Source organism: Pseudonaja textilis, chromosome 10, assembly GCF_049901715.1.
Source record: "Pseudonaja textilis isolate UNSWEBS1 chromosome 10, rPseTex1.2, whole genome shotgun sequence".
NCBI classification, from domain to species: domain Eukaryota; kingdom Metazoa; phylum Chordata; class Lepidosauria; order Squamata; family Elapidae; genus Pseudonaja; species Pseudonaja textilis.
Window position 1 is genome coordinate 20,572,785 of NC_141999.1, and position 23,835 is coordinate 20,596,619.

At 46.4% G+C, this 23,835-nt stretch overlaps 1 protein-coding gene across 1 annotated transcript in view; it reads right to left on the reverse strand.

The window, feature by feature from the left end:
* Positions 1-379: 379 nt before the first annotated feature.
* The window catches only part of CADM4 (cell adhesion molecule 4), a 155,565-nt gene continuing 132,109 nt past the window's right edge, over positions 380-23,835 (reverse strand). The window contains exons 2-9 of the mRNA XM_026715314.2: positions 16,945-17,091; positions 16,532-16,684; positions 14,591-14,725; positions 13,371-13,532; positions 10,111-10,201; positions 8,047-8,219; positions 6,159-6,287; positions 380-3,010 (exon numbers count right to left, since the gene is read on the reverse strand). Of these exons, the coding sequence (XP_026571099.1) occupies positions 2,901-3,010; positions 6,159-6,287; positions 8,047-8,219; positions 10,111-10,201; positions 13,371-13,532; positions 14,591-14,725; positions 16,532-16,684; positions 16,945-17,091 (1,100 nt within the window). The 3' untranslated portion in view covers positions 380-2,900. The remainder of the gene's footprint in view (positions 3,011-6,158; positions 6,288-8,046; positions 8,220-10,110; positions 10,202-13,370; positions 13,533-14,590; positions 14,726-16,531; positions 16,685-16,944; positions 17,092-23,835) is intronic.

Consider the following 23,835-nt stretch of genomic DNA (forward strand, 5'->3'; position numbering starts at 1 on the left):
ATTCCTGAGCCAGCACGGCGGACTAGAGCCCTTTTATGACTTCTGGACTCCAACTCCCAGAATTCCTGAGCCAGCATGGGGAACTAGGGCCCTTTTATGACCTCTGGACTCCAACTCCCAGAATTCCTGAGCCAGGACGGGGAACTAGAGCCCTTTTATGACCTCTGGACTCCAACTCCCAGAATTCCGGAGCCAACCATGCTTCATTCTGGAAGTTGAAGTCCACAAGTCATAAAAGAACCATCATTCCCCACCTCTGGCCTAGGGGATGTAACCCATTCTGTACCGGTTGCCCACTCCCCCTTCCACCCGCTTTGTTCTGCAACCTTCACTGCAGGCTTTCGCAGGCTGATGAACAAGGATCGCACAACCACTGGTGTTAAAAGAATTAATCAGGGGGATTTATTGAAGTATCAAAGGTGGTTAAAAGGCAGACATAGATATTTACATATATATTAACTTTCGGGCACGGGGGAAACAGTCTTGGGCTGCAGAGGAATAAGCCCCTCTATACACATCCCAATCCCCAGTTATATATTAATTATTATATTTTTCCTTTTTTTTTTAATCTCCCCTTCTTTCCAAGACACAAACAATATAAAATAAAAAAACTGCGAGCCAGAGACGGACACAGAATCACACGGTCAGTTTCTTCTTCTTCTGTTTTTGTTTTGCAAGTTTTCTCCCCGGACAAGAGACAAAAGGGGAAGGGGTGAGGGGAAGGGGAGATTTTCAGGGAGATTGGCAGGGAAGGGTGGGCATTTACTGGCACAAATGGAGGAAAAAGTCGGCAAAAAACCTGGAAGGAACCATCGGGAATTACCAGGTGTTAGGACGTGGTCAGAAGTTGAGAGAATGTGTTGGAAATGCCCCTTTTTTGGGTGGAGGGTTGGACCTGGGCAAAGCACAAGAAGAGGGGCCCGCGGAACGGCAGCTGCTTTTGGAATGGTGAGATAGGAAAGGCGTTCCACTAAAATTCAGCTATTCCGGGCGTTTTTTTCCTCTTTTAAATCCACAGCAGTCCGTTTTCAATTGCCCCTGGGGGGCAAAGCAGGCGTGTTTTTTTTTAACAGTGGCTCCTGAACCCATCTTCTACCACAGTTGCCATCTTAGAAGGTGAAGTTCATTGAAACAGGATCCAAACCTGGGGCTGAGTCTCTACTTTCTGGTTCTGGTTTGTTTTGTTTCGTTTTGCAGAGTGTCCAAAATCAGCTTCTTCTGAAGGAGGAGGAGGAGGAGGAGGAGGAGGAGGAGGAGGAGGAGGAGGAGGAGGAGGAGGAGGAGGAGGAGGAGGAGGAGGAGGAGAGGAAAAGAGAAAAAGGAAAGGAGAGAAAGAAAAAGGTGGGAGGAAGAAGAGGAAGAGAAAGAGGAGAGGGTAGCCTAGGCTAAGGGTCTCCCACCTTGGCCACTTTAAAGACTTGTGGACTTCAACTCCCAGAATTCCCCAGCCAGCAGATTCTGGGAGTTGAAGCAAAGATGGCTGAGGAATTCTGGGAGTTGAAGTCCGCATGTCTTTAAAGCGGCCAACGTGGGAGACTCCTGGCCTAGGGGCTCCCCACGTGGTCAAAAGGAAAGGAGGAGGAGACGGAGACAAGTCAACTTTAATCTGCATTCACCAATATATTTCAGCCGGCCGGACTTGAAAACGTAACAATAAAAACAGGCAGGTCTTCCACCTCCCGCAGAAGCTGGCCCAACAAGCTGTGCTGTCCAGATGGGACAGATGACGAGGCGAACATGGCGTGGGAAGTGGATGATCCGGTGGGCTTTGGGGGTCCCACTTCCTGCCCTCCGGCCGAGAATGTCACAATAACAAGGATGAGACAGACAGACAGACAGACACCCCCTCCCCCTGTCCTCGTCCTCCCTCCCCCTCCCTCCGTTACCCTCCCCAAACTATCATGGCTTTGAAGAAATAAAACCTGCTTCTGACAGCCCAAGAGTCCTTGAGCAGCCCGGCCCTGACCGGGAAAAGCATGCAGCCGAAAAGAGACACCCCAACCCAACCCAAAGACATCCCCAAGATGCCCCTCGTGGCAGGCGGCCATCACGCCGGCACTCCTGAAGAGCGGAGGGTGAGGAGCACGGACACGAGGTCTTCAGGGTCATCCAGAACCCAGGACTCCAGGTCAAGGGTTCTCCATCCATCCAGAAGACCAGGGTACCTTCCCCCCCCCCTCAAAGCTACCCCCCATTAGCCCTGCCTCCCTCCCCAAATACTGTGAATCTCAGTGCTAAAATACCTGGGAAGGTCGGACCTAACAAAGCAATTTGGGGGGGCTGGGGGGGGGGGCACAGGGATGCCCCTCGCCTTCAACCTCCCATGGGGGGAGGGGTGTGTCTTCCACTTCCCGTTAGGACTTTATTTACAAACATCCCCCTCCCCCAAAGTACTGGTTCCACCCCAAAAGGAGGGGGGGCGAAATGCCGCAGCTCTGCCCCCTCCCCACTTTGTTTTTGGAGGTGGGGGGGAACAGTGCTAAGCATGCCCTACCCAGCCCTACCCAAGGAACAGGGTGGGGAGGAAAAGGTTTTGGTGGAAAGAGGCATCTGAAGGCAGAGAGGGTGGGGACGGGGGCGGAGCTTCCTGGATAAGGGGAGGGGGTTTTAAAAAAAATCCTCGGTTTTGGAAAATCAAACCGGGAAAAGAGAGCGGGAGCCGCCGGTGGTCGGTTTTTGTACACAATGGGGGCTTTATATATTCCTTAAAGCATCTTTTCGTTCATTTTTTCCCAATTTTTTTTTTTGAAGCCAGTCGTCCCCACCCACCCACAGCCGGAACAAGAGCTTTTCTGCAACCCTCTCCCCTTTCCAGTGCACCCTCTCCTTCGCCAGCTTCTCCCAACACCCCTTTCCCCCCTTTTCCTCCTCCTCCTCCTCCTCCTCTTCCTTCCCCTGGCTTAGATGAAAAACTCCTCCTTGCGTTTATGACCATCTCCGCCGTTCAGAAAAGCCTCGCGGGCTTCTCCATGCTCATCCAGCCCGCTGGCCTCGTGTGTCAAGTAGGAACCTGTGAGGGCAGAAAAGGGGGTTGGAGTGGGGGAAAGAGAGAGGGAGGGGGGGTGGATTAAGCGCGTCCCCCAAACTGCCTCCACTCTTGTCTAGTTGATCCTTAAGTTGGTGTCAGATGCAAACAGCCAGGTCTGTACTCAAAGTGCACAATTACTAATTTGCTGCTCAAACTTATGCATAGGAATTGCCTCACGGTATTGCTTTGCACGTGGGTAGAATTAAATAAGGGTCTGTGGTGGTTGGGAGGGGGCTAGATTTTGTCCTTTTGTGACGACATAAAAATTCTAAACTGATGACCCTCTTGACTCCTCCCCGGGGGGGGCGGGGATTCTACCGGTTTGCACCGGTGTGGACGAACCGGATGTTAAATTTGCATCTGGTTCCCCAAACCGGTATTTGAACCGATCGTCGGGTCCCTCCCCTCTCAGGAGTCTCCACACGGCCCATTTTCAATGCAGGTAAGTGCAGGGTCTGCGCGGAGACTCTGGGAGGGGGAAAAAATGGAACTTCCGGAAGTACCGGAAGTCTGGAAACGGGCCTGTTTCCGGCTTCCAGAGGGCCTCCAGAGCCCAGGGGAGGCCGTTTTCGCCCTCTCAGAGGCCCGAGGGAAGCCTCTGGACCCTTGGGAAGGCAAAAAACGGCCCTCCTGGACGTTCCGGTAGGCCATGCCTGCCCAGCAACTGGGCAGCAAACCGGTTGCTGGGATTTTTGAATCCCACCCCTGCTCCTCCCCCTGGCTCTGCCAGTCTCTCTCCTACAGCTGATTCTTCTCCTAGAGGTGATTCTAGCACAATTATTGGTGGTTGAATAGAAGGTTCCTTTGCGTTCTGCCGCTTTTTTAATATCTTAAGCAGCAGGGGGGGCAGAAATGAAAATCAGCATTGCTCCTCCGTGAATTGGAAGGTAAGGAAGCTGAAGGATTAAACATGATGGCTGTTCTCCCTGCTGACATCAGTTGGAGCTGATTAGATGAGCTTTGGATGCAGGGCAAGGGATAAAACGACGAGGAACCTTGGAGGAACCTTTTTTAAAACACATTTCAACAACCGTTGCTGGTTGAGGTGGCTATCAAAGTTGATTCAACCAACCAACCAACCCAGAATGCCACTCCGATTGGACCACCCTTCAATCCACTTGAGGGGTGATCTAAGGAAGGTTGCAAGAACAAGAAGCAAGAGTTGACCGAAGACCTCAACTCTAGAGACTTCCCTTCCACAAAAAGAAAACTCCAGGAAAAGAAACCGGGCTGTCCTTTCACTAATAAAATTAACCCATATCACTGGATCATGTCATGCAGCCTTTCCTTCGGGTGTAACAAGGTTGGAAGGATAACCTTGTTATTATTCTCGGGGCAACAGAACACAGATGATAAGGAAGAGCCAGCCAGGGAACTGGCTTTATGGTTTGGACAGCCTTTGTCCATCCAGTGCCTTTCAGAGGTTGTGACCCAGAAGAGGCATAGCAGCTGTGTGGCTGCAACAGAAGTCTTTACAGCTGTGGCTTCAAGAGGAGACTGCTTTCCCTGGAAGATTCGTCTTTAAAAATTGCAAATGAGATCACAGCCCATCAGGGCTGAATCCAATTCGACTAGATGCCAAAAAAAAACAGCAGCTTCAGTCCAGGAAGGCAGACCATAATAACTCTTGCAAGCCACAGGAGAACCAGCAAACCATGATACTCGTAGATCATGTTGAGTGCCATCATATTTCAACCCAACTCACACACCTACATGCTGTTAGCTCTGGCACATTATTTAAGGCATGTCCAAGGCCAAGTTATTTGTGAGGCTGAAGGTATCTGCTCATCCCACTAGGTCAGGTAGAATAGAAATTCTATTGGGGAGGGGGGCTTCAGAGGCGCACCATCTCTGTAGACGCCCCAGACCTTCAGAATAGTCTACTGAGATTCAGGGGCTCTTATCTTCTAGCCTTCCGAAAGACAGAGAAGACCCGGTACTTCCCCCTGAAAATGGGCTAGAAGAGGGCTGAATGGAGGTCAACAATAATCATATTCTATAATCGTATTCTTTCACCTGGTGGGAAAGGGCTTGCTCCATTTTTAATCTTGTTTTTATTGACTGTGCCTAGGATCAGAGGTGGTATTCAGCCAGTTCTGACCAGTTCTGGAGAAGCGGTAGCGGAAATATTGAGTAGTTTGGAGAACTGGCAAATACCGCCTCTGACTGGCCCCGCCCCCATCTATTCTCCGCCTCTCAAGTCCCAACTGATTGGCTGGTTCTCCTTTGGTTGCCCTGCACAGGAGAATGGAGCTGGAAAGCAGGTTAGTGGGGTGGGGAGGGAAGGGAGATTTTGCAGTATCCTTCCCCGACCACACCCACCAAAGCCACGCCCACAGAACCAGTAATAATTTTTTTTTGAATCCCACCGCTGCCTAGGAACACTGCGAGGTAGTTGCTATATTAGTTCTCTCAATAAATGAATAGGTACTGGGTACCACTAGGCACCGTCCATCGCCAACTTCTTCCACTCAGTGGTTCCTAATTGGTCTCTGCATTCGGTAACCACACTGAGAATAACAGAATAGCAGAGTTGGGAGGCACCTTGGAGGTCATCTAGTCCAACCCCCTGCTCAGGCAGGAAACCCTATACTATCTCAGACAAATGGCTGTCCAATCTCCTCTGGCAAACCTCCAGGGTTGGAGCACCCACAACTTTTGCAGGCAAGTCATTCTACTGATTAGTTGTTCTCACTGTCGGAAAGTTTCTCCTAAGTTCTAGGCTGCTTGATCAGTTTCCGTCTGTTGCTTCTTGTCCTGCCTTCAGGGGCTTTGGAGAAGAAACCGCTGGTGCTGGCCATAGTGCAGAAGAGGCCAAGACAGAGGAGGTGGATGGGCGCTAGCAATCTTCTCTTGGCTATGTCGGTTCTATGTTTTAGCATTGGAATCTGACACCGGGGGTCTTGCAGAGAGGTGCCGTGCCCTCCTTCCCACGTTCCCAAGGCGGGGGAGACATTGAGCAGAGCTGGTCCCACCTGGCATTAGCACCTCAACCCACCGCTCAACCCCCAAATTCATGCGTGCAAGGCCCCCGGAGAAGCAATCTGAAAAAAGAACACCAGCTTCCTACTGGCCAGCACTGAGGGACGAGGTTTACTTAAGAAACCCTCCTGGGTTCCCCCTTACTGACCTTTCTGCCGGATGGAGCACCAGACCATGATGATGAGGACGCAGATGACAAGAAAGACGAGAAGAGCCAGGATACCCCCCACAATGGCATAGGGCACTGACGTCTGGGCCTCTACAATAGCCCCAGGATCTGCCAAGGAGAGAGAAAGGTGCTGAAGACATGAACTGAAGGGAGAAACATCTCTCGCAAAAAAAATTGCGCTGCTTTGCAAAAGAAAGGAGGAAGGAAGGGTCTCCTCCAGAGGTGGTATATTCAGCAGGTTCTGACCAGTTCGGGAGAACCGGTAGCGGAAATTTTGAGGAGTTTGGAGAACCGGCCAATGCGACCTCTGACTGGCCCTGGCAACCCCATCTATTCCCTTCCTCCCGAGTCCCAGCTGATCGGCTGGGTCTCCTTTGGTTGCCCTGCACAGGAGAACAGAGCTGGAAAGCAGGTTAGTGGGCTGAGGAGGGAATGGGGATTTTGCAGTATATCCTTCCCCTGCCATGCCCACCAAGCCATGCCACACCCATCAAGCCACGCCCACAGAACTGGTAGTAAAAAAAAAATTGAATCCCACCCCTGGTCTCCTCCATTTTTCCTATTTCTGGTCACCCTCCCTCTTGGCAGTGGGGAGCCAAAGGCCTGAGTCAGCAGCCATTTCCATAGCTGGCTGAGGTATTCTGGGAGATGAAGTCCACAAGTCTTAAAGTTGCCAAGTTTGGAGACCTCTGCCGTAGGACAACTCAACACAGGATAATTCAACAATTCAATTTAATTAGTTAACGTAATCTTAAAAATCATTTTAATTTCTGTTGTTTACATATCACTTCATCCCTCCTTTCGAATCCTTTATTGAATTGATTATATTCCAACATTTCTTTCGATATTAGTGTTAAATCCTGTTCCATGGCAAATTGTCCTGCTGCAAATTGGCCCTGGCAAGTTGTCCTAGACCAGGGCTGTCAAAAACAAGATCCGTAGGCCAGATCCAGCCCGCGATTTGGTCAGATCTGGTCCGCGAGACCATCCTGGAAAATGTAAGGGGCCAGGCCGTGTCGCTTCAGCCCGGTCTACCCAATGCGAAGAGGAAAAATCGGGCCAGCAGTCTGGGGAGTGGCGTCAAGCTGGCCACACCCATCCAGGTGGCCACGCCCACCCAGTCAGCCACACCCAGTGAGTGGCGTCAAGCTAGCCACACCCACCCGGTCAGCCACGCCCCACTGAGGTCAACCACAGCCCTGATGTGGCCCTCAATGAAATTGAGTTTGACACCCCTGTCTTAGACCCAAGTGCGAGGGCTGGACCTGAGACCACAAAGACCAAAAGGAGCAGCTGCAGAAGATCGGGAATGTGAGGTCAGTGGTGGCTAACCTTTTTGGGCTCCTGTGCCAAAAATTGTGTGCGTGCTTGTGAGCTCGCGTGCCAGCACCTAGAAGGCAATGCATGTGGCCCCCCACTCCCCTGTGCAGGCGTGTGCGATCCCCTCTGCTGCCCCCTTACCGGCACTGCACCTCTCAGCTGATTTTTCGGGCTGTTTGAGGCCTTTTTTGGCCTCCCAGAGGCTTGAGGGAAGCCTCTGCAGCCTTTGTAGGCCAAAAAATGGGCCCATTTAGTCCCTTCCAGTATTTCCGGAAATACAGGAAGTGATGAAACAGGTCTTTTTTTCGGCCTACAAAGGCTGCAGAGGCTTCCCTCAAGCATCTGAGAGGCCAAAAAAGGCCTCAAACATCCTGAAAAGTCAGCTGAGAGGCGCACACATGCGCAATAAGGTAGGTTTGCCTGGGGCTCACGTGCCTGTACAAATGGCTCTGTGTGCCACCTGTGGCACATGTGCCATAGGTTCGCCATCACGATTCTAGATTGAGGCAGAAACAGAAGAAGCTGCAAAAATGTTGTTTTGACTTACCATAAACTACCAGCACGTATTGGTCCGAGGACCGTCCATGTTTATTGGCCACTTGGCACGAGTAGGTGCCATTATCCAGCATGCTGAGGCTGGGAATAGTCAGGACTTCGCCCTCTGTCAGGGCTCGCTCAGGCAACGTTTCATTCGCTCGGCTCCATTTAATGTCTCTGGGCCTGAAAGGGGCACCCAAAAGAATCTATCAGAACCATGCCTCACCTCCCCAGCCCCCTTCTCTGGTGCCGCCTTCTGGCCACCAGCGTAGCATCCTTGCCACCTCCACACACACACCCACACACACACTCTTTTGAAAAAGCAGCTCTTTTCTCTTCAAGGTTATTTGCTGCCAGACCAGGTGATAGATGGACACGTGAGGCAGCGGCTGGATCAAGGGGCACTCAAGTAATAACTCTGCCCAGGAATTGTACCCATCATTCAGGCGGGTCAGGGAGAGCGGCAAGGACAGCTTGATCACAAAAGGGTGGCGGAAAAAAATGAGGTCTCAGCACCCGAAGCAGACATTTAGGCAAAATGGCTGGCTTTATAATATTAATGGCAGCCCCGGCCAGGGCAGGAATCCTTTTTTTAAAAAAAATATATATTTAATTTATTTTTTTTAAAAAGTTAAAATACAAAACACCAAAATGTTGAAGAAAAAAAGAAAAAAAGACAAGAAAGAAGACATTAAAAGGTGTCTTTTAAAAATAGATAAGCACACATACACATCCAGTCGCATCATTCCTAGTTTGAATGCTGATTAATAGAATGAATCAGCATTCAGCTGATTGGGTGAAACTCCCACCCCTTACAAAACAGGCCAAAAGAATTTTATATCAATAATAAAATAGTTAAGAGGGAAGTGATACGAATAATAATAATGATGATGATTAAAAATTAATAAAGATTATCCATAATAATGGGGGGGAAAGAGGCAAGATTACAATCCCCCAAACCTTCTGTTAACAAACTATTATGGTAATCGACTCCAAGAAAAAGTACCACAGCTTCAATCCAAAATCATCCCCCCAAATTAAGCCTAATTGATCCCAGATCCAATATCCATGTCTAGCAATTATCAGTTGCTGATTGGTTAAATACACTAAATCCAATCTTCAAAGCCAATCTGTGAAGGACAGAAATCCTGTCCCCTCTTGTGTCTGTTGGCATTAGCAGCAAAATAGAGAGACGAAAGACCAGAATTGTTGACACACTGCGCGGGGGGCAAGCAAAGGTTTGTTTCCGGTCCTGTTTTTCCATATTCTTTTTTTTTTAATCAAACAGCATCTCCTTCGCCAAGGTTATATAAAAACATGCCAAACCCGATCGTTGGAGGAGAAAAGTGACTCAATGTGCACGTGCCACCAACGGCTATTCCTTTTCTAAACTGCTATTGGCTGTGAACACTGTCTTCCCTGTCTCATTTTTCACACATGCACGCACACACTGTTTTTGAAACAGCTGATGCTCCAAAACAGAGAGAAGTCAAAATTAAAATCAACATCTCCTGGAAGAGGATGGGATCGTTTGCACTTGATAAAAAAGGCTGTCAGCTGCTTTATTTGTAGTGGCAAAAAATAATAATAATAGGGCTTTCCATCACTAAATTGGACCAATCGAATAGTAGAAATTATGATTTAGATTTGCACGAGGTCTTGAAGTTTTCTTCTTCTTCTTCTTCTTCTTCTTCTTCTTCTTCTTCTTCTTCTTCTTCTTCTTCTTCTTCTTCTTCTTCTTCTTCGGTCTTTTGTGAAAAGTTGGATTTTTGATATATTGTTTTAGTTAAAATGCAGACAGAGGCAGATTTCGTCTAATAATCAATACCCTTGGTTGATGAAGCCCAAAATATTCTAATATCTTATTTGACAGCTCTCATTTGTTAGGGGCCGCCAATTTCACTTTTCTCAGCACCAGATTTGGGTTTTTAAATAAATGTCAGTAAAAATCAGAGTAACCGCTACCACGGTTTACTACCTTTTCCCAAAGCCTGTTTTTTTGCACAAGATTCTTTCCTGCTGCCACCAAAATAAGTCCAAAATTTTCTTTTTTCCACCCAGAAGAAGGACTTACAGCGGGTTGCCATTTACAGCGCAAGTCAGAATTAAGGTGTCTCCTTCCCTCATGACTCCCTGAGGGGGATGAATTCTGGCTGTGGGTGAATCTAGAAAAAGAGAAGAAAAAAATAACAGAAATAATAATAATACTCTAATAATAATTTGCATGCAGTACAAAATTTGCTGGCAACCTGATTCTCAAAGATCTTGAAGATTCCTGTCTTTTCTTGGCTTAAAAATGCACAAAACGCTTCAGGATGCAATGTATAGGAGCAATTGTTCCTACAGATGTAGGAATGCGGTCAGCCTGATCTGAATTATTTGCAGGTAACCTTCGAGTTATGACCTTAATGGAACATGCCCATCGTGGTTATAAGTCGTAAGAGTGATAAAAGGGATCGGTCACATCACTAACTCGATTTTACAACCTTTGTGGTGCTTGTTAAGCTAACGTGGTGGTAGAAAGTGAATACGTCGGTCACTGACCAAATGCCTTGGTCATTAAGCGAATCTATTGTAAGTGCCGGTTTGGGGCATAAACTATTATCGTCATGTGACTATGGGAATGCTACAAACGGCCATAAATGCAGCCATGTTGTTGAGCACCTGAGGTAATAGGATTGCGTGGATGGGAGGCAATTGGGTTGGCACTTCGGATTCGGGTCATAAATCCTCTTTTTGAGTCCATTGCAGGATTAGCTGCGTTCCCCTCAGTGGCTTTTCAAATTAAAGACAGAAGTTGGCTTCCATCAGAAATGCTCAGATTGGCTCAAAATGTTTCTGACAGCTCACTGAAGGAGTCTCTTTGTAGCCATTGTCGGAGGGAACTCAGGGAAGCAAAAAAAAATATCACAGCCCGGTCGCCCTTATTCCGACATACCGATTTGAATCAAAGGCAGAAGCTTGAGGGAGCTGCAACTTTTGTGAGCCTTTGAATCCAGTGTGGGAGTCAGAAAAGGTGCTCCTAATTTCCTTCTGATCTCGGGAAGGAATCTTGGCATTTGTCTCCGCGTGACAGCCTTTCAGATTTCTGATGAGTTGCTATCCTTGTTCCTTTTAATCTCTCTTCACAAGGTTTAGTTTCCACTCCTCTGACCGTCTCCTCACACTTGTCTGAACTAGTTCCAGGTTGCCTTCCCCCCCCCCTCCTTTTTTTGACTCATATCACAGGACTGTCTCAGATGTCTGTCTCTACTACACTAGCCCTTAAGTTCTTCTCCGCAAAAAAAATGCAGAGCCAAGCCAGAAATTCCCCGTTCTGAAGTGGTGCAATTGATCCGTCTCCTAAAATATCAACTTTGCATTTGACAAAGTGTCTGGCCTCGCAGTTACTTTCTGCCAGGGATGGGATTCTGCCAGTTCAGACCGGTTTGCGCGAACCCTTAGCTCCGAAGATCAGCTGGGAGCGAACCAGTTTGCTCCGACGATCACGTGGGTTCGCCCGCCTGCCCCTGTGCTGTACTGTACTGGCCTTTATCATCCCAGCTGATCAGCGTGGAAGAGCAGATTGCTGCTCCTCAGCTGTGTTACTCTCCCAAAGTAACATTAGCAGGTAAGGATTTTTGCATTGCTATTCACCCGCGATTACCGAACTGGTTGTTATACCGGCCGCATCCCAGCCCCGCTTCCTGCCTGCTTTCCCAGCTGATCAAGATTGTTTTGAATTTTATTTCCATCTCCTTAGAATATTAGCTAACCTGCCCAGCCAAGGGTCATCCAGAAGCGATCAGCATTCTCTCTGCTCCCACATCAAACGTCATTAAAATGCTGGAGAGCCGGGGCTGAACCGAGGGGCATCTTCGCTCCCCTCTGATGAAGAACCTTCTCCATGCTCTTTGACCTAAGATTTTCAAGCCAGCTATCTGTCTACTTCATGTCACACCACCCAGCCTACGCTTAACTACTGTGCTAATCAGACTACGGTAGAGTGTACTTGTTCAAATGCTGCTTTGGGCTTCTCAGTGGCATCTGGCTTGATCGATGGGAAAACAGGATATTGGACTAGATGAGTTTTTAATCTGATCTAGGAGAGCTGCTCTTGCTGTTTGCTCTCCAGCTGAAAATGCTGCAGTCGAGCTATTCTCCAAAGCACCTGAAGGCAGGAGGACAAGAAGCAATGGGTGGAAACTCATCAAGGAGAGGAGCAACTCGGAACTAAGGAGAAAATTTCCTGACAGTCAGAACAATTAATCAGTGGAACTGCTTGCCTCCAGAAGTTGTGACTGCTCCAACACTGGGAGTTTTTTAAAAGATGTTGGATAACCATTTGTCTGAAGTGGTGTAGGGTTTCCTGCCTAGGCAGGGGGCTGGACTGGAAGACCTCCAAGGTCCCTTCCAACTCTTCTGTTCTATTGTATTGTATTGAATTCTATTGAATTCTATTGTATTGTATTGTATTCTATTCTATTCTATTCTATTCTATTCTATTCTATTCTATATCTATATCTATCTATCTATCTATCTATCTATCTATCTATCTATCTAATTAATCTAATCTATATCTTTCCTTCTTTCTTTACATGCTGGATTTGTAATTTCTACAGCCAGAAGTGTGAACGTTTTACATCACTATCCCCTCAGAAACGGCATCCATCATCAATGCCTTAAAAAAAACAACCTACACGTTATTTATTGTCAACAACCTTGGAAAGCTGCTAGTAGGCAGAAAAGCAGAATAAAAAAGAAAAAATCAAAATGAGGGCATAAGGTAGTAGGAGCTGTTTTTCAAGCATAACAAAGCGGAACAGCTAAATAAAATATTTTAAAATAATAAGCCAAGAATTAATATCGATGTTTGAGGGGAGGGAGAAACAATGCGTAGGAAAGACTTGCAGGATGAAGTGGTGCAGGAACCTGGAATTGTGCCAAATCTAACCCAAGGTAAACAGGTGACTCTATTAAAAGTGTTTTTCCTTAGGGATCATCTTCCTGGATCCTGTACCAATTAGTTAGTGGGCTGAAGTAAAGTAGTGGCTGGAATGAAATCTTAGTGGAATATACGTCCCGTTTAAAACCCCTGACTTTTGGGTATCCAGGCCTGTCTGTTAGGCCTGGTCCTTGCTTAGTTTTTTTCCTCTGAACATGAAGCCACAGAGGGTTCATAATGATTGCCTCCTTCATTCAAACAAGACCGAGGGGGTGGGGGTGGGGAGTGGGGGCAACCAGGATGCAAAATGCAACATGGCTCCATTTCTCGATCTTGCTAACCTGAGCCTGGCTTACAACATACCTCTCCCACCCCCCCTCCCTCCCTAGGGAGCTCCAGCAGTCACTTACACTGTACATCTAGCACATACTGCGTCTGCTTCCGCTGGCCGCGCAGTGCCGGGTGGATGGCTTCGCAGGTCACGATGCTGCTGTGGTCCTTGCGATCCACTCGGAAACGCACCGTGCTGGTGATGCTGAACACTTTCCCATTTTCTTGCTTGCTGCTTGTTCCTGAAATACACACAAATATCCCGTCAGACAACCCCAGCAAGCGCTGAACAACTCCCCTTTAAATCAGGCGTGTGTATGACCTCGGCAGCTTTTAAGATCTGTGGACTTCTGCTTCCAGATAGGTATTATATGGATAATCTTAATAACTAACTCTGGGTGGACTCAAAATTAAAACAATTTAAAACATTACAAAAGTTAACATACATAATGGCCGAGCAGCTTCAACCCAAATCACTAGCGTAACTATATATAATGTTTTTGTAGATTTTCACGGGTACAGGTATGTAGGTCTAGGTGTGTTCGGGTCTTTTCCCATGTAAGATTACGAATATCTTGGCGATGTTTCAGCACAAAGCCAAAAGCACCAGCCTGAGGATGGCAAGTGGGACCTCGCCGAAACGTCGCCAAGATACTCTTAATTTTACACGGGGAAAGACCCGAACACACCTAGACCTACATACCTGTATCCATGAAAATCTACGAATATATATATATATCTATATCAACTGGACTGTTTTTTGAGGGAGGAGGAGGAGGAGGAGGAGGAGGAGGAGGAGGAGGAGGAGGAGGAGGAGGAGGAGGAGGAGGAGGAGGAGGAGGAGGAGGAGGAGGAAGAAGAAGAAGAAGAAGAAGAAGAAGAAGAAGAAGAAGAAGAAGAAGAAGAAGAAGAAGAAGAAGAAGAAGAAGAAGAAGAAGAAAGTAGTTGTTTCGCTTCTCATCCAAGAAGCTCCATCCATGATGAAACTTCTTGGATGAGAAGTGAAACATCTTCTTCCTCAAAAAACAGTCCAGTTATCTTTTGAGCACTTTTGAGCCAACTATGACCTGGATGACTGAGAATCTCCATAGACATGTAAGGCGGGAAGCATCCTCCGTCATCACCCAAGGCATCTCGAGGACATCAAGTGGAAGAATAGGATATTCCTTAACTTGGAATTCCAAGCTGCCTTTGGGCCAAACGCCAACAGAGTGCCTGGATCCCACTTTCTAGGAAATACATTTATTTTATTTGTCACGGGGTTTCCACAGGGAGCCCAATTCAGCATTTGGAATGACACCTTTTATCTCTTTCCGGTCCCGGTACCAGCGCAGGGTGGCCGCAGGGCGTGACCTGGGAACGCTGCAGGTGAGTTCAACTTCTCCTCCTTCTACTGCCTGTTCCTTCACCTCCACTAAAGGACTGTCCGGGGGAACTGGAAGAAGCCAAACCAGGCAGGTCATTAGTCATCCCCTCCATCATCTCACATCCCATGGCTGAATCCTTCACCTGAGTACCTGAACCGCCTCTAATGAGGCAACTTTCCTAATTAATATTTCAACGGCTAGTTGATAGTGGGAGGAGATGTCTTCACCCAAGCTTCTCAATTCTGAGAAGGTCATTTTAGGAAGGAAAACAAGAACTTAGCCTTCTACAATGAAGCTAAGAAGAAAAACAGAGAGACCCAAGAGGTGGGCATGCGTTTCTGAAGATTACAAGGGTTTGCTAAATCCCTCAACCTCCATTTGTTCCTCCCCAACATTTCATGCTTGCAAAATCAGATTTATTTATTTTTTTTAAAAAAAAGGAGGTATAGGTTTTGTTTCATCTGCATCAATGCTTCCGCTGATGTTCTGCTAAGGAAGAATCCAAATCTTCTCTCTCCCCGTCTGAAGATTATCGGCTCCCTTACCGCCAAAGGCTGACCTTGAAAAACGATTGTGTCTTCTAAATAAATAGTCTTTTGTCTGGCAGGTTTGGTAGATTCCCGAAAGTGTGACTTTCAGGAAGGCTACAGCTCAGCATCAAAGCACATGTTCAACGCGCTAGAGATCTTAGGTTCAATCTCTAAGCTCTCCTGAGAGGGATAAAAGAAGACGGGTCTGAAATTCTGGACAGCCATCGAAGTCTGTCTAGACAATCGTATGTTAGGATGTCCTTTGTACTGGCAGCTTCCAAAATGTATCTGATTTTTTCCCTCCCTTTGGGGCGTCTGCAGTCTGAGTTAGAGGGGTGAAATTTAGACGGATGAGCTTTAAGAAATGGGTAAAAACCCGGCAAGCAATTACCGGGCACATATTATCACATGTGGTGGGCATGCCAGTATGTAAGGAGATTCTGGCGACAGATTCAGGAGTGGCTAGAACAAAGGGTGAGTTCAAGCCGGAATTATTTTTATTAGGAATTACAACAGAGGGCTACAACAAAGGATCAATTTATTTAATACTACACATCCTAACAGCACCAAGAATGGTATACGCCCAGCAATGGAAGAGTGAAAACCAGAGGTGGTATTCAGCAGGTAGCGGAAATTTTAAGTAGTTTGGAGAACCAGCAAATACTGCCTCCGACTGGAGATTTCACAATATCCTTCCCCTGCCACACCCACCAAGCCACGGCCGTAGAACTTTGAATCCCACCACTGACGAAAATACACCTCTAGAAAGAGAGATAATAAAGAAAACACTGGTTTGTGCAAAATTAGATTAACTCTAGAACTAAAAAATAAAGGGGAAACTGAGTCCTACAATACATGGAATCGATTTTACAGATGGTTGGAAGCAAGAGGTGGAAATTGGAACATAAAAGAGCTAGGATAAATAGACCCACAACGTGACACTATTGATGAATACACACTGAACAGACCTTCTAACTTGTTTGGGGAGACAAAGGGTTCCCCTAGGCACATTATCAAGCAGCAAGTGATTCGACTGAGCATCGTAATCTCAAAGGGTTTAACAGATTAACAGAGTTGCAAGGGACCTTGTAGATCATCTAGTCCAACCCCCCACCGCCAACCCATGCAGGAGATTCATTTCTTCTTGAAAGACACCAGTGATGATGGATGATCCCAGAAGACCTGCTGGTTTTAATCTGGAGCAGCCCCAGAGGTGGTGTGGGAGGGGATATTCAGTTTAAAAGACTGAACTATGGGTGTCCAACCTTGGCAACTTTAAGACTTGTTGGACTTCAACTCCCTCAATTCCCCAGCCAGCCAGTTGCTTAGCAGGGGGATGCCTACCCAGCACTGTAAGGATGGCGATCTGATGGTGGGTATCTTCTGTGTACAGCTGGCAATAGTATCCACCTTCATCTTCCAGACGGGCGTTGGAGAGCACAATGCGGACCTGTTTTTGGGTGAACTCCACCAGCTGGAAACGTTCATCCTTCAAGGCTGTAAGAAGCAGAAGGGAAAATGCCTCAGTGGTGGACCAATAAAACAAATAAGAATCATCTTCTCCCAGGTCACAACAAGCTACAGTCATGGTTCTGAACAGCCCTGGACAACTTCGTAGATCAACACTGAAGGGACATCAAGAGAGTAGATGACCCAACTTTCATGTGCTCTAACTCTTTGTGGCTCTTTAGCTCAAACCGAGATCCCATCCCCAGCAGCCCACAATTTGACACCTTGAAGCCTAGAAACAAGGTTACCTCGTGTGCCGTTGAAGAAGAGCGTCTGCCGAGATGGATTCTGGATCACCACAATGGAGCCATCGTATTGGTGCAGCTTGCAATTGATCTCAGCCTGCCCGCCTTCTGCTACCGTGACATTCTCGGCTTGGACCTCCTGAGCTCTAACTAGGATGGAGAAAAAGAGAGAAGGGGTTGTTACCAGCTTTGTTTCCTGGAGAAAGGACATCTGGTCATCATCAAGGAAGTCTGCTTGCTGGGTGGACCTATCCTTATCAAAAACAACTTCTTGAGAAGGGCATAGTTGAGGGGCATCAAAGTAGCTTTGGAAATTCCGTGTCGGTAAGAACTAACTCAAAATAAGGAGGAGCAAGGTACATCCCTAAGAAATGACTTAGCAGTAGCAATAGCACTTACACTTATATACGAATTCATAATGCTTTATAGCCCTCTCTAAGCCGTTTACAGAGTCAGCCACTTGCCCGCAACAATTGTCATGCCTCTGGTGGAGGCTGACTCTGAGTAGTCAGGAGGACCCAGGCCCATCCCCTCTCCATCCTAGAGCACGCAGGAAGGAGAGGATCAGGGTAAAATGTGGTCTACTCGGGAGGAGAGGGCCATGATCCTCTTCATGGGTTGCAGGTGTGAGAAGATCTGCATAAGAGTTTGGACCTGCGTGCTAACAGACGCTGGAGACAAATTAGTGTTTTATTCCTAAAGAAGGTTTATCTTGGTTGGAGTTCTTCCAATGGACTGTCCCTAGTTATCTTCCTGAAGTTGGCAATTATCTAACCTGGTCTGTCGTGAAACTTTATTCAATGCAGTTTGTTTTTGGTTTTTGCTTCGTTATCGGCTCTTTGAATTTGAACTGTGTTTCTTTCCTTTGAAATGCTATTTTGAAAATAGTTTACTCCTCCACTGTGAACAATTAAACAGTGAAGCCAAATTGAAGGCATTAAAAGGACTTTTAGTTACATTTTCGGTTTTGTTATACTTCTGATATGCTCTGGGTCATCACAACAATCTGAGTCCTCATTTGACCCACCTCGGAAGGAGGGAAGGCTGAGTCAACCTTGAGCCTGGTCAGATTCGAACTGACAAATTGCAGGCAGCCGGCAGTCAGCAGAAGTACCCTGTAGTACTGCACTCTAACCACTGTGCCACCGCGGCTATTATTTACTGAGACTCAGAGACTGTTCTCTGAGCAAACCTCAGAAGGGAGCAGAAGAGGTCAGAAAATGAGACAGAAAAATCAACTTTGGCTGCTATATCTGGGTTGCAAAACCCTCCCTGGCCATTTCAGGAGAAAGTGAGAGTTTTTTACTATTAGCTGGTGTTTATCTAATAATCTTCATTTTTGCCTGAATATGGCTGGCCTAGCTTCACCATTGGGGTGCGTTCGTGTACGTGCATGTGTGTTTATCATAATTTTGTCCCAATAAAGGAAATATTTATAGCTCAGGCTTACACAACGAGGACTCCTTGAATGCTAGTGCTGTGATTAGCACTGATGATGTTACCTAGTTTGGATAATGAAAAGTCTGCAAGAAAACAGAGAGCACCATGGATCCCTTATTATAATTTTGGCTTGTTTATGTGAGGCCATCGAGAAATATTCATCTGCCTAAGTGTTTTATGCAGACTATAATCTGAAAGATAATGGTCAGTGGTCAGCGGGTGGATAGCCTTGCCAAGGAGCTAAGATCCGGAGGAAAGACCGGCTTCTCCTCTTTTGAAGCTTAACTAATCATCCTTCCCATCCTCACAAGTCAGCTATTAATTCCACAGAGGCATAAACAAGAGGACATTGGAGTAACACAAAAACCGGCAAAGTAAAATGTGAAAAGAGAAGGGCATGACAGGGATTGTTGGGAGAATTCCTTATAGGAACAGCCTCATCACGGGTGTGTGGATTATAAGGCATTAAAAAAATAGCAGGTTGCATGGACTCATGCAGGCATTTCGGGGACTGCGTGCAATCTTAGGAAAATACACAGCGCTTCAATGAACCCAGTCCTGACAGGTATTTATTTATACCTCTTAACAATCCCCTTTCCCTGCTTGTAGGAGAACATGTAAAATATTAAACCCTTTTTATAAACAGCACAGAGACAAAAAGGGCCCAGGTCAGTGTTAGAATGGTGTTCTTCCCACAGCATGCTTCAGCCATGTTAAATAAATGCTAAATGGTGGACATAGAGGTGTCCACATTAATAGGCTTAGCACGATTCCAAGGTTCACCGGTGTTATCCATGCTGAACGCCAAGAGCCAATGTACACAGCCCTGCACAAGACAAACGCGACATAAACTGAGCTTTAAACTTGGGACTTATCTGCAGCCTTAACTGCAACACTTTCGCTCCATGCATTTTGGGGAGGGTTTTTGTTAATTAAAGACTAACAGAATAGAATAGCTGATCTCCTCTACTCTACTCTACTCTACTCTACTCTACTCTACTCTACTTTCTATTTTGTTCTACTCTATTCTATTCTATACTAGCTCTATACCCATGCTTCGCTACGAATCTATGTGGTTGGGCTTAGTTTTGGGGGAGGGAAAAAAGGGGTTGGAAATTTGCCTCTATCTACCAGCATCCATCTGGATAGCGCCCTGTCAGTGTGTGAGAGAGTTGACGGCTGTTGGGAATCTGAAACAGTATTTGCTGTGTGAGCAAGAAGGAGACAGCAAGAAGCCTGGGCGTGGCTTAGCTCAACTCTTCTGTACTAAAGCTGCTTGGCGCTGTGAAACTAAAGCTAAAACTGAAAATGAAACTCCTCTGCTTGTGTTTTGCATTTGAAATAGATTTCTTTTCAGGTGGGGAGGGGGAGTAGAACTCCTTAGCATCAGAGCATGTTAATAATAATAACATACGTAATACTAATGCTCTGATGTTCATTTGAAAAATCCTTTCTCAGTGAGCCCCTAGAAACCAAGAGGAACATACGTGCCAAATTTCAAGTTTGTAGGCTTTATGGTTCTGGAGATTTTGTGATGATGCGTGAGTGATCTTTCGCTTTTTTATATATATATATATTCTGTTCTATTCTATTCTATTCTATTCTATTCTATTCTATTCTATTCTATTCTATTCTATTCTATTCTATTCTATTCTATTCTAATTTCTTTTCTACTCTACATTCTGTTCTATTCTACTCTACTTTCTATTCTACTTTGTTCTATTCTATTCTGATTTCTGTTCTAATTTCTATTCCATTCTATTCTTATGCTACATTCGATTCCGTTCTGTTCTCTACTCAAAATGTGGGGATGCGAAGGTCTATCAAAGAAGAGAGGATGTGAGAAATAGTGTTCTGATAGAAGAGGACCTGGGGTGATGGACTGCAGCTAGTCCTCGACTTATGACCACAATTGAGCCCCAGATTTATGTTGCTAAGCGAGATTTTATGTTGTTAAGTGAATTTTGTCCCATTTTACATCCTTTCTCACCACACCCAAGTGAATCGTCGCAATTGTTCAGATAGTAACACATTTATTAAGTGAATTTGTTTCTCCGTGGCTTGTGAGAAGGCTGCCAAAGGGGAATCACGTGGCCCAGGGTCTTAAGTTGTGAAAAACGGCCATAAATCCCTTTTTTTCAGTGCCGTCATAACTTAGAACGGTCAATAAATGAACCATTGTAAGCCAAGGACTGGGACAGTCAAATTGGAGAGAGAGGATGAGCCAGCCCGTTCCAAGCCAAGGGATGTGATCTTTGGCCATTCAGTATCAAGGTGGCCTCACCAAAAAGTGTTTATCCGGCACCTCGAAAACCACGCACAAAAATTTCTGCCTGAAGATAACCCCCTCTTGTCATTCAGAAGGACTCCTTTTTCCCCTCCCCAGCTTGCATAAATTATGCATTTGAGTGGCAAAGTTCCTCACTTTAAAATGATTACACAGTGTCAATTATTCCTCCCCCATTCCACCCCGTATCACATCATCGCGCCGTTCAACCACAGAATTAAAAGTCTGAAAAGCATCCGTATCCATCACCATCTGCGTACGCCCGAAGACAACAATTGATGCTGTCCCAAGATACCTGAAGGGCACCTGGTTCCGATTCTAGCCTTGCAACCTCCACTTTGTGAATGTTGTTTTGGCATTTAGAGGGGTCTCAAAGCAGTATAGGGGCGAGCAGAGATGGGAACAAGTCACACAAACAACTCACAGGTGCAAGGACAAAAGAGCACACAGGCAAACGTGGGCAGGAAATGCCTCCAGAAAAGGCCTGTGTCTCTCCTCAACCGTGCCCCATAATCCCTTGTGGGGTGGTGCCTGGGCCACTGAATGGAGCTAGCAGAGCGTTTACTGGCCGGATGCCCTTCCTGTTGCCAATGAGGAGTTTTGTTCAGCAGATATATTCTCATTGTGCCCAGAGAGATAAATAACTGTCTCTACCTATTAGATTAAGGAATAGAAGGGGAACTTACCAGATTTGCAGATGATACTAAGCTGGCGGGAATAGCTAACACCCAAGAAGATAGGCTCAAGATCTATGGATCTTGACAGACTAGAACACTGGGCCATATGTAATAAAATGAAATTCAACGTAGAGAAAAGTAAAGTCCTACACTTAGGCAAGAAAAACCAAAAGGACACGTATAGACTGGGTGAAACCAGGCTTAATAGCAGGAACTGTGAGAGGGATCTTGGAGTCTTAGTGGACAACCAGCTAAATATGAGCCAGCAGTGTACAGCCACCGCCACCAAAAAAGCTAATGCAATCCTAAGTTGTATTAACAGAGGGATACAGTCAAGATCAAGGGAAGTACTAACACCACTCTATAAAGCCCTAGTAAGACCACACCTAGAGTCCTGCATCCAGTTTTGGTCACCACATTATAAAAAAGATGTTGAGACTCCAGAAAAAGTACAGAGAAGAGCAACCAGGATGATTAGGGGACTGGAGGCTAAAACATACAACGAACGGTTGCAGGAACTGGGCCTGGCTAGTCTAGTGAAGAGAAGGACCAGGGGAGAGATGATAGCGGTCTTCCAATATTTGAGGGGCTGCCACAGAGAGGAGAAAGGGGTCAAGCTATTTTCTGAAGCACCCGAAGGCCAGACAAGGAATAATGGATGGAAACTGAACAAGGAGAGATTCAACCTGGAAACAAGGAGAAACTTTCTGACAGTGAGAACAATCAACCAATGGAACAGAAGTTGCCCTCAGAAGTTGTGGGAGCGTCATCACTGGAGGCTTTCAAGAACAGATTGGACTGCCCTTTGTCAGGAATGGTGTAGGGTCCCGCTTGGGCAGGGGGTTGGACTAGATGACCTACAAGGTCCCTTCCAACTCTGATTATCTGTTATCTGATTACCGAGGATCAAACTCACAGCCTCCTGATTGGGAGGCGAGAACTCTACCTCTAGGCCAATGCACCACTCTAACCATGGCCCAGATTATGAGGGAGTGCATTTTATCCTTCCAGAATGCCTCGTGGTGGTACCCACGCTCCTCTCCCACCTCTCCAGCCTGCAGATGGGCAGCAGATGGATGATGCACCCCTTGCCAGAAAAGTACAGGTGGTTCTCGACTTACGACAATTCATTTAGTGTCCGTTCAAAATTACAACGGCACTGAAAAAAAAGGGACGTAGGACCGTTTTTCACACCTCCCACAGTTGCAGCGTCCTCACGTTCACGCGATCAAAATTCAAATGCTTTGCAACTGAATAGATGGGGTTGGCGGGGCCAGTCAGAGGTGGGATTGGCCGGTTCTCCCAACTACTCAAAATTTCTGCGACCGGTTCTCCAGAACTGGTCAGAACCTGCTGAATCCCACCTCTGAAAAAAAAGATTATACTCATTAAACAATCACCTTGCTTAATAACAAAAAATCCGGTCCCAATTGGGATCATAAATCAAGGACTATCTGTATGTTGTAGCAGGAGTCCCCGACCCCTGGGCCACCATTCACCATTGGGCCACGGCCACGGGAGAAACGAGCAAGAACACATGCATGAAACGCCACTTGCACGAGCGGTGGACAAGCACGAGAGAGAAACTCTGCTCGCTCGCTCAAGTGGAGGTTCACACGCAAGTGTGTGCCTTCCACTCACACACAGACACACAAAAGGCCGGGCCCCCAAGTTGGAAAGTTTGGGGATCGCTGTGTTGTAGCCCACGCTTTGAAACGATAGGGAACAGATCTTACCTTTTTCTTTTAATCTGACATCTTTTTATAAGGTTTCATTACCATATTCCCCCCAGGGTCCTCTCTTCTCAAATCTGAGCATACCCAATTCCTTTGATTTTTCAAAGAGTTAGAGAGTTGGAAGGGATCCCAAGATTATCTAAACCAATCCTTTGCGACGTGTAAGAAAACCAATTAAACCCTCTGTGAGAAGAGGCTGCCATTGATAGCGGAGCTGGACATTTGAAGGAAATTCAGGTCACTGCAGACCTACACCTGTTATTCTTGGACCTAGTTTCTGGGGCTATGGGGGAAAAATTGCTTTTGATCATCTTCTTATGTTCCTGCTGCTTCCTGGGCCTTAATTTTTACTCCCTGCTTAAAATCATAATTGGGAGTTGAATGCTCATCACTAAGCAAGGCGATTGTCAAGTGAGGGTGTCTAATTCCTCCTTGGAATTTGCTTTTTGAAAGCCATCTGGGAAGGTCCCAAATGACCCTGGAATGATGCAACCATAATAAATCAGCTGCCAAGTGCCTAAATCTTAATCACATGACCACGGGGACACAATGATGGTCGTAAGTGTGAGGACTGCACCATCATAACTTTGAACAGTGGCTAAATAAATAGTTGTGAGCCGAGGCTACTTATATTTGGACTCAAACCCACCTGCCTAAAAAGGGAACTAAAAGAGATTTGTAGAAAGTGAAAAGCTTTGTTGAACATCTCATATCTCACCTGAGAAAAAGGCACTGTTATCTTTTAATGAAGAAA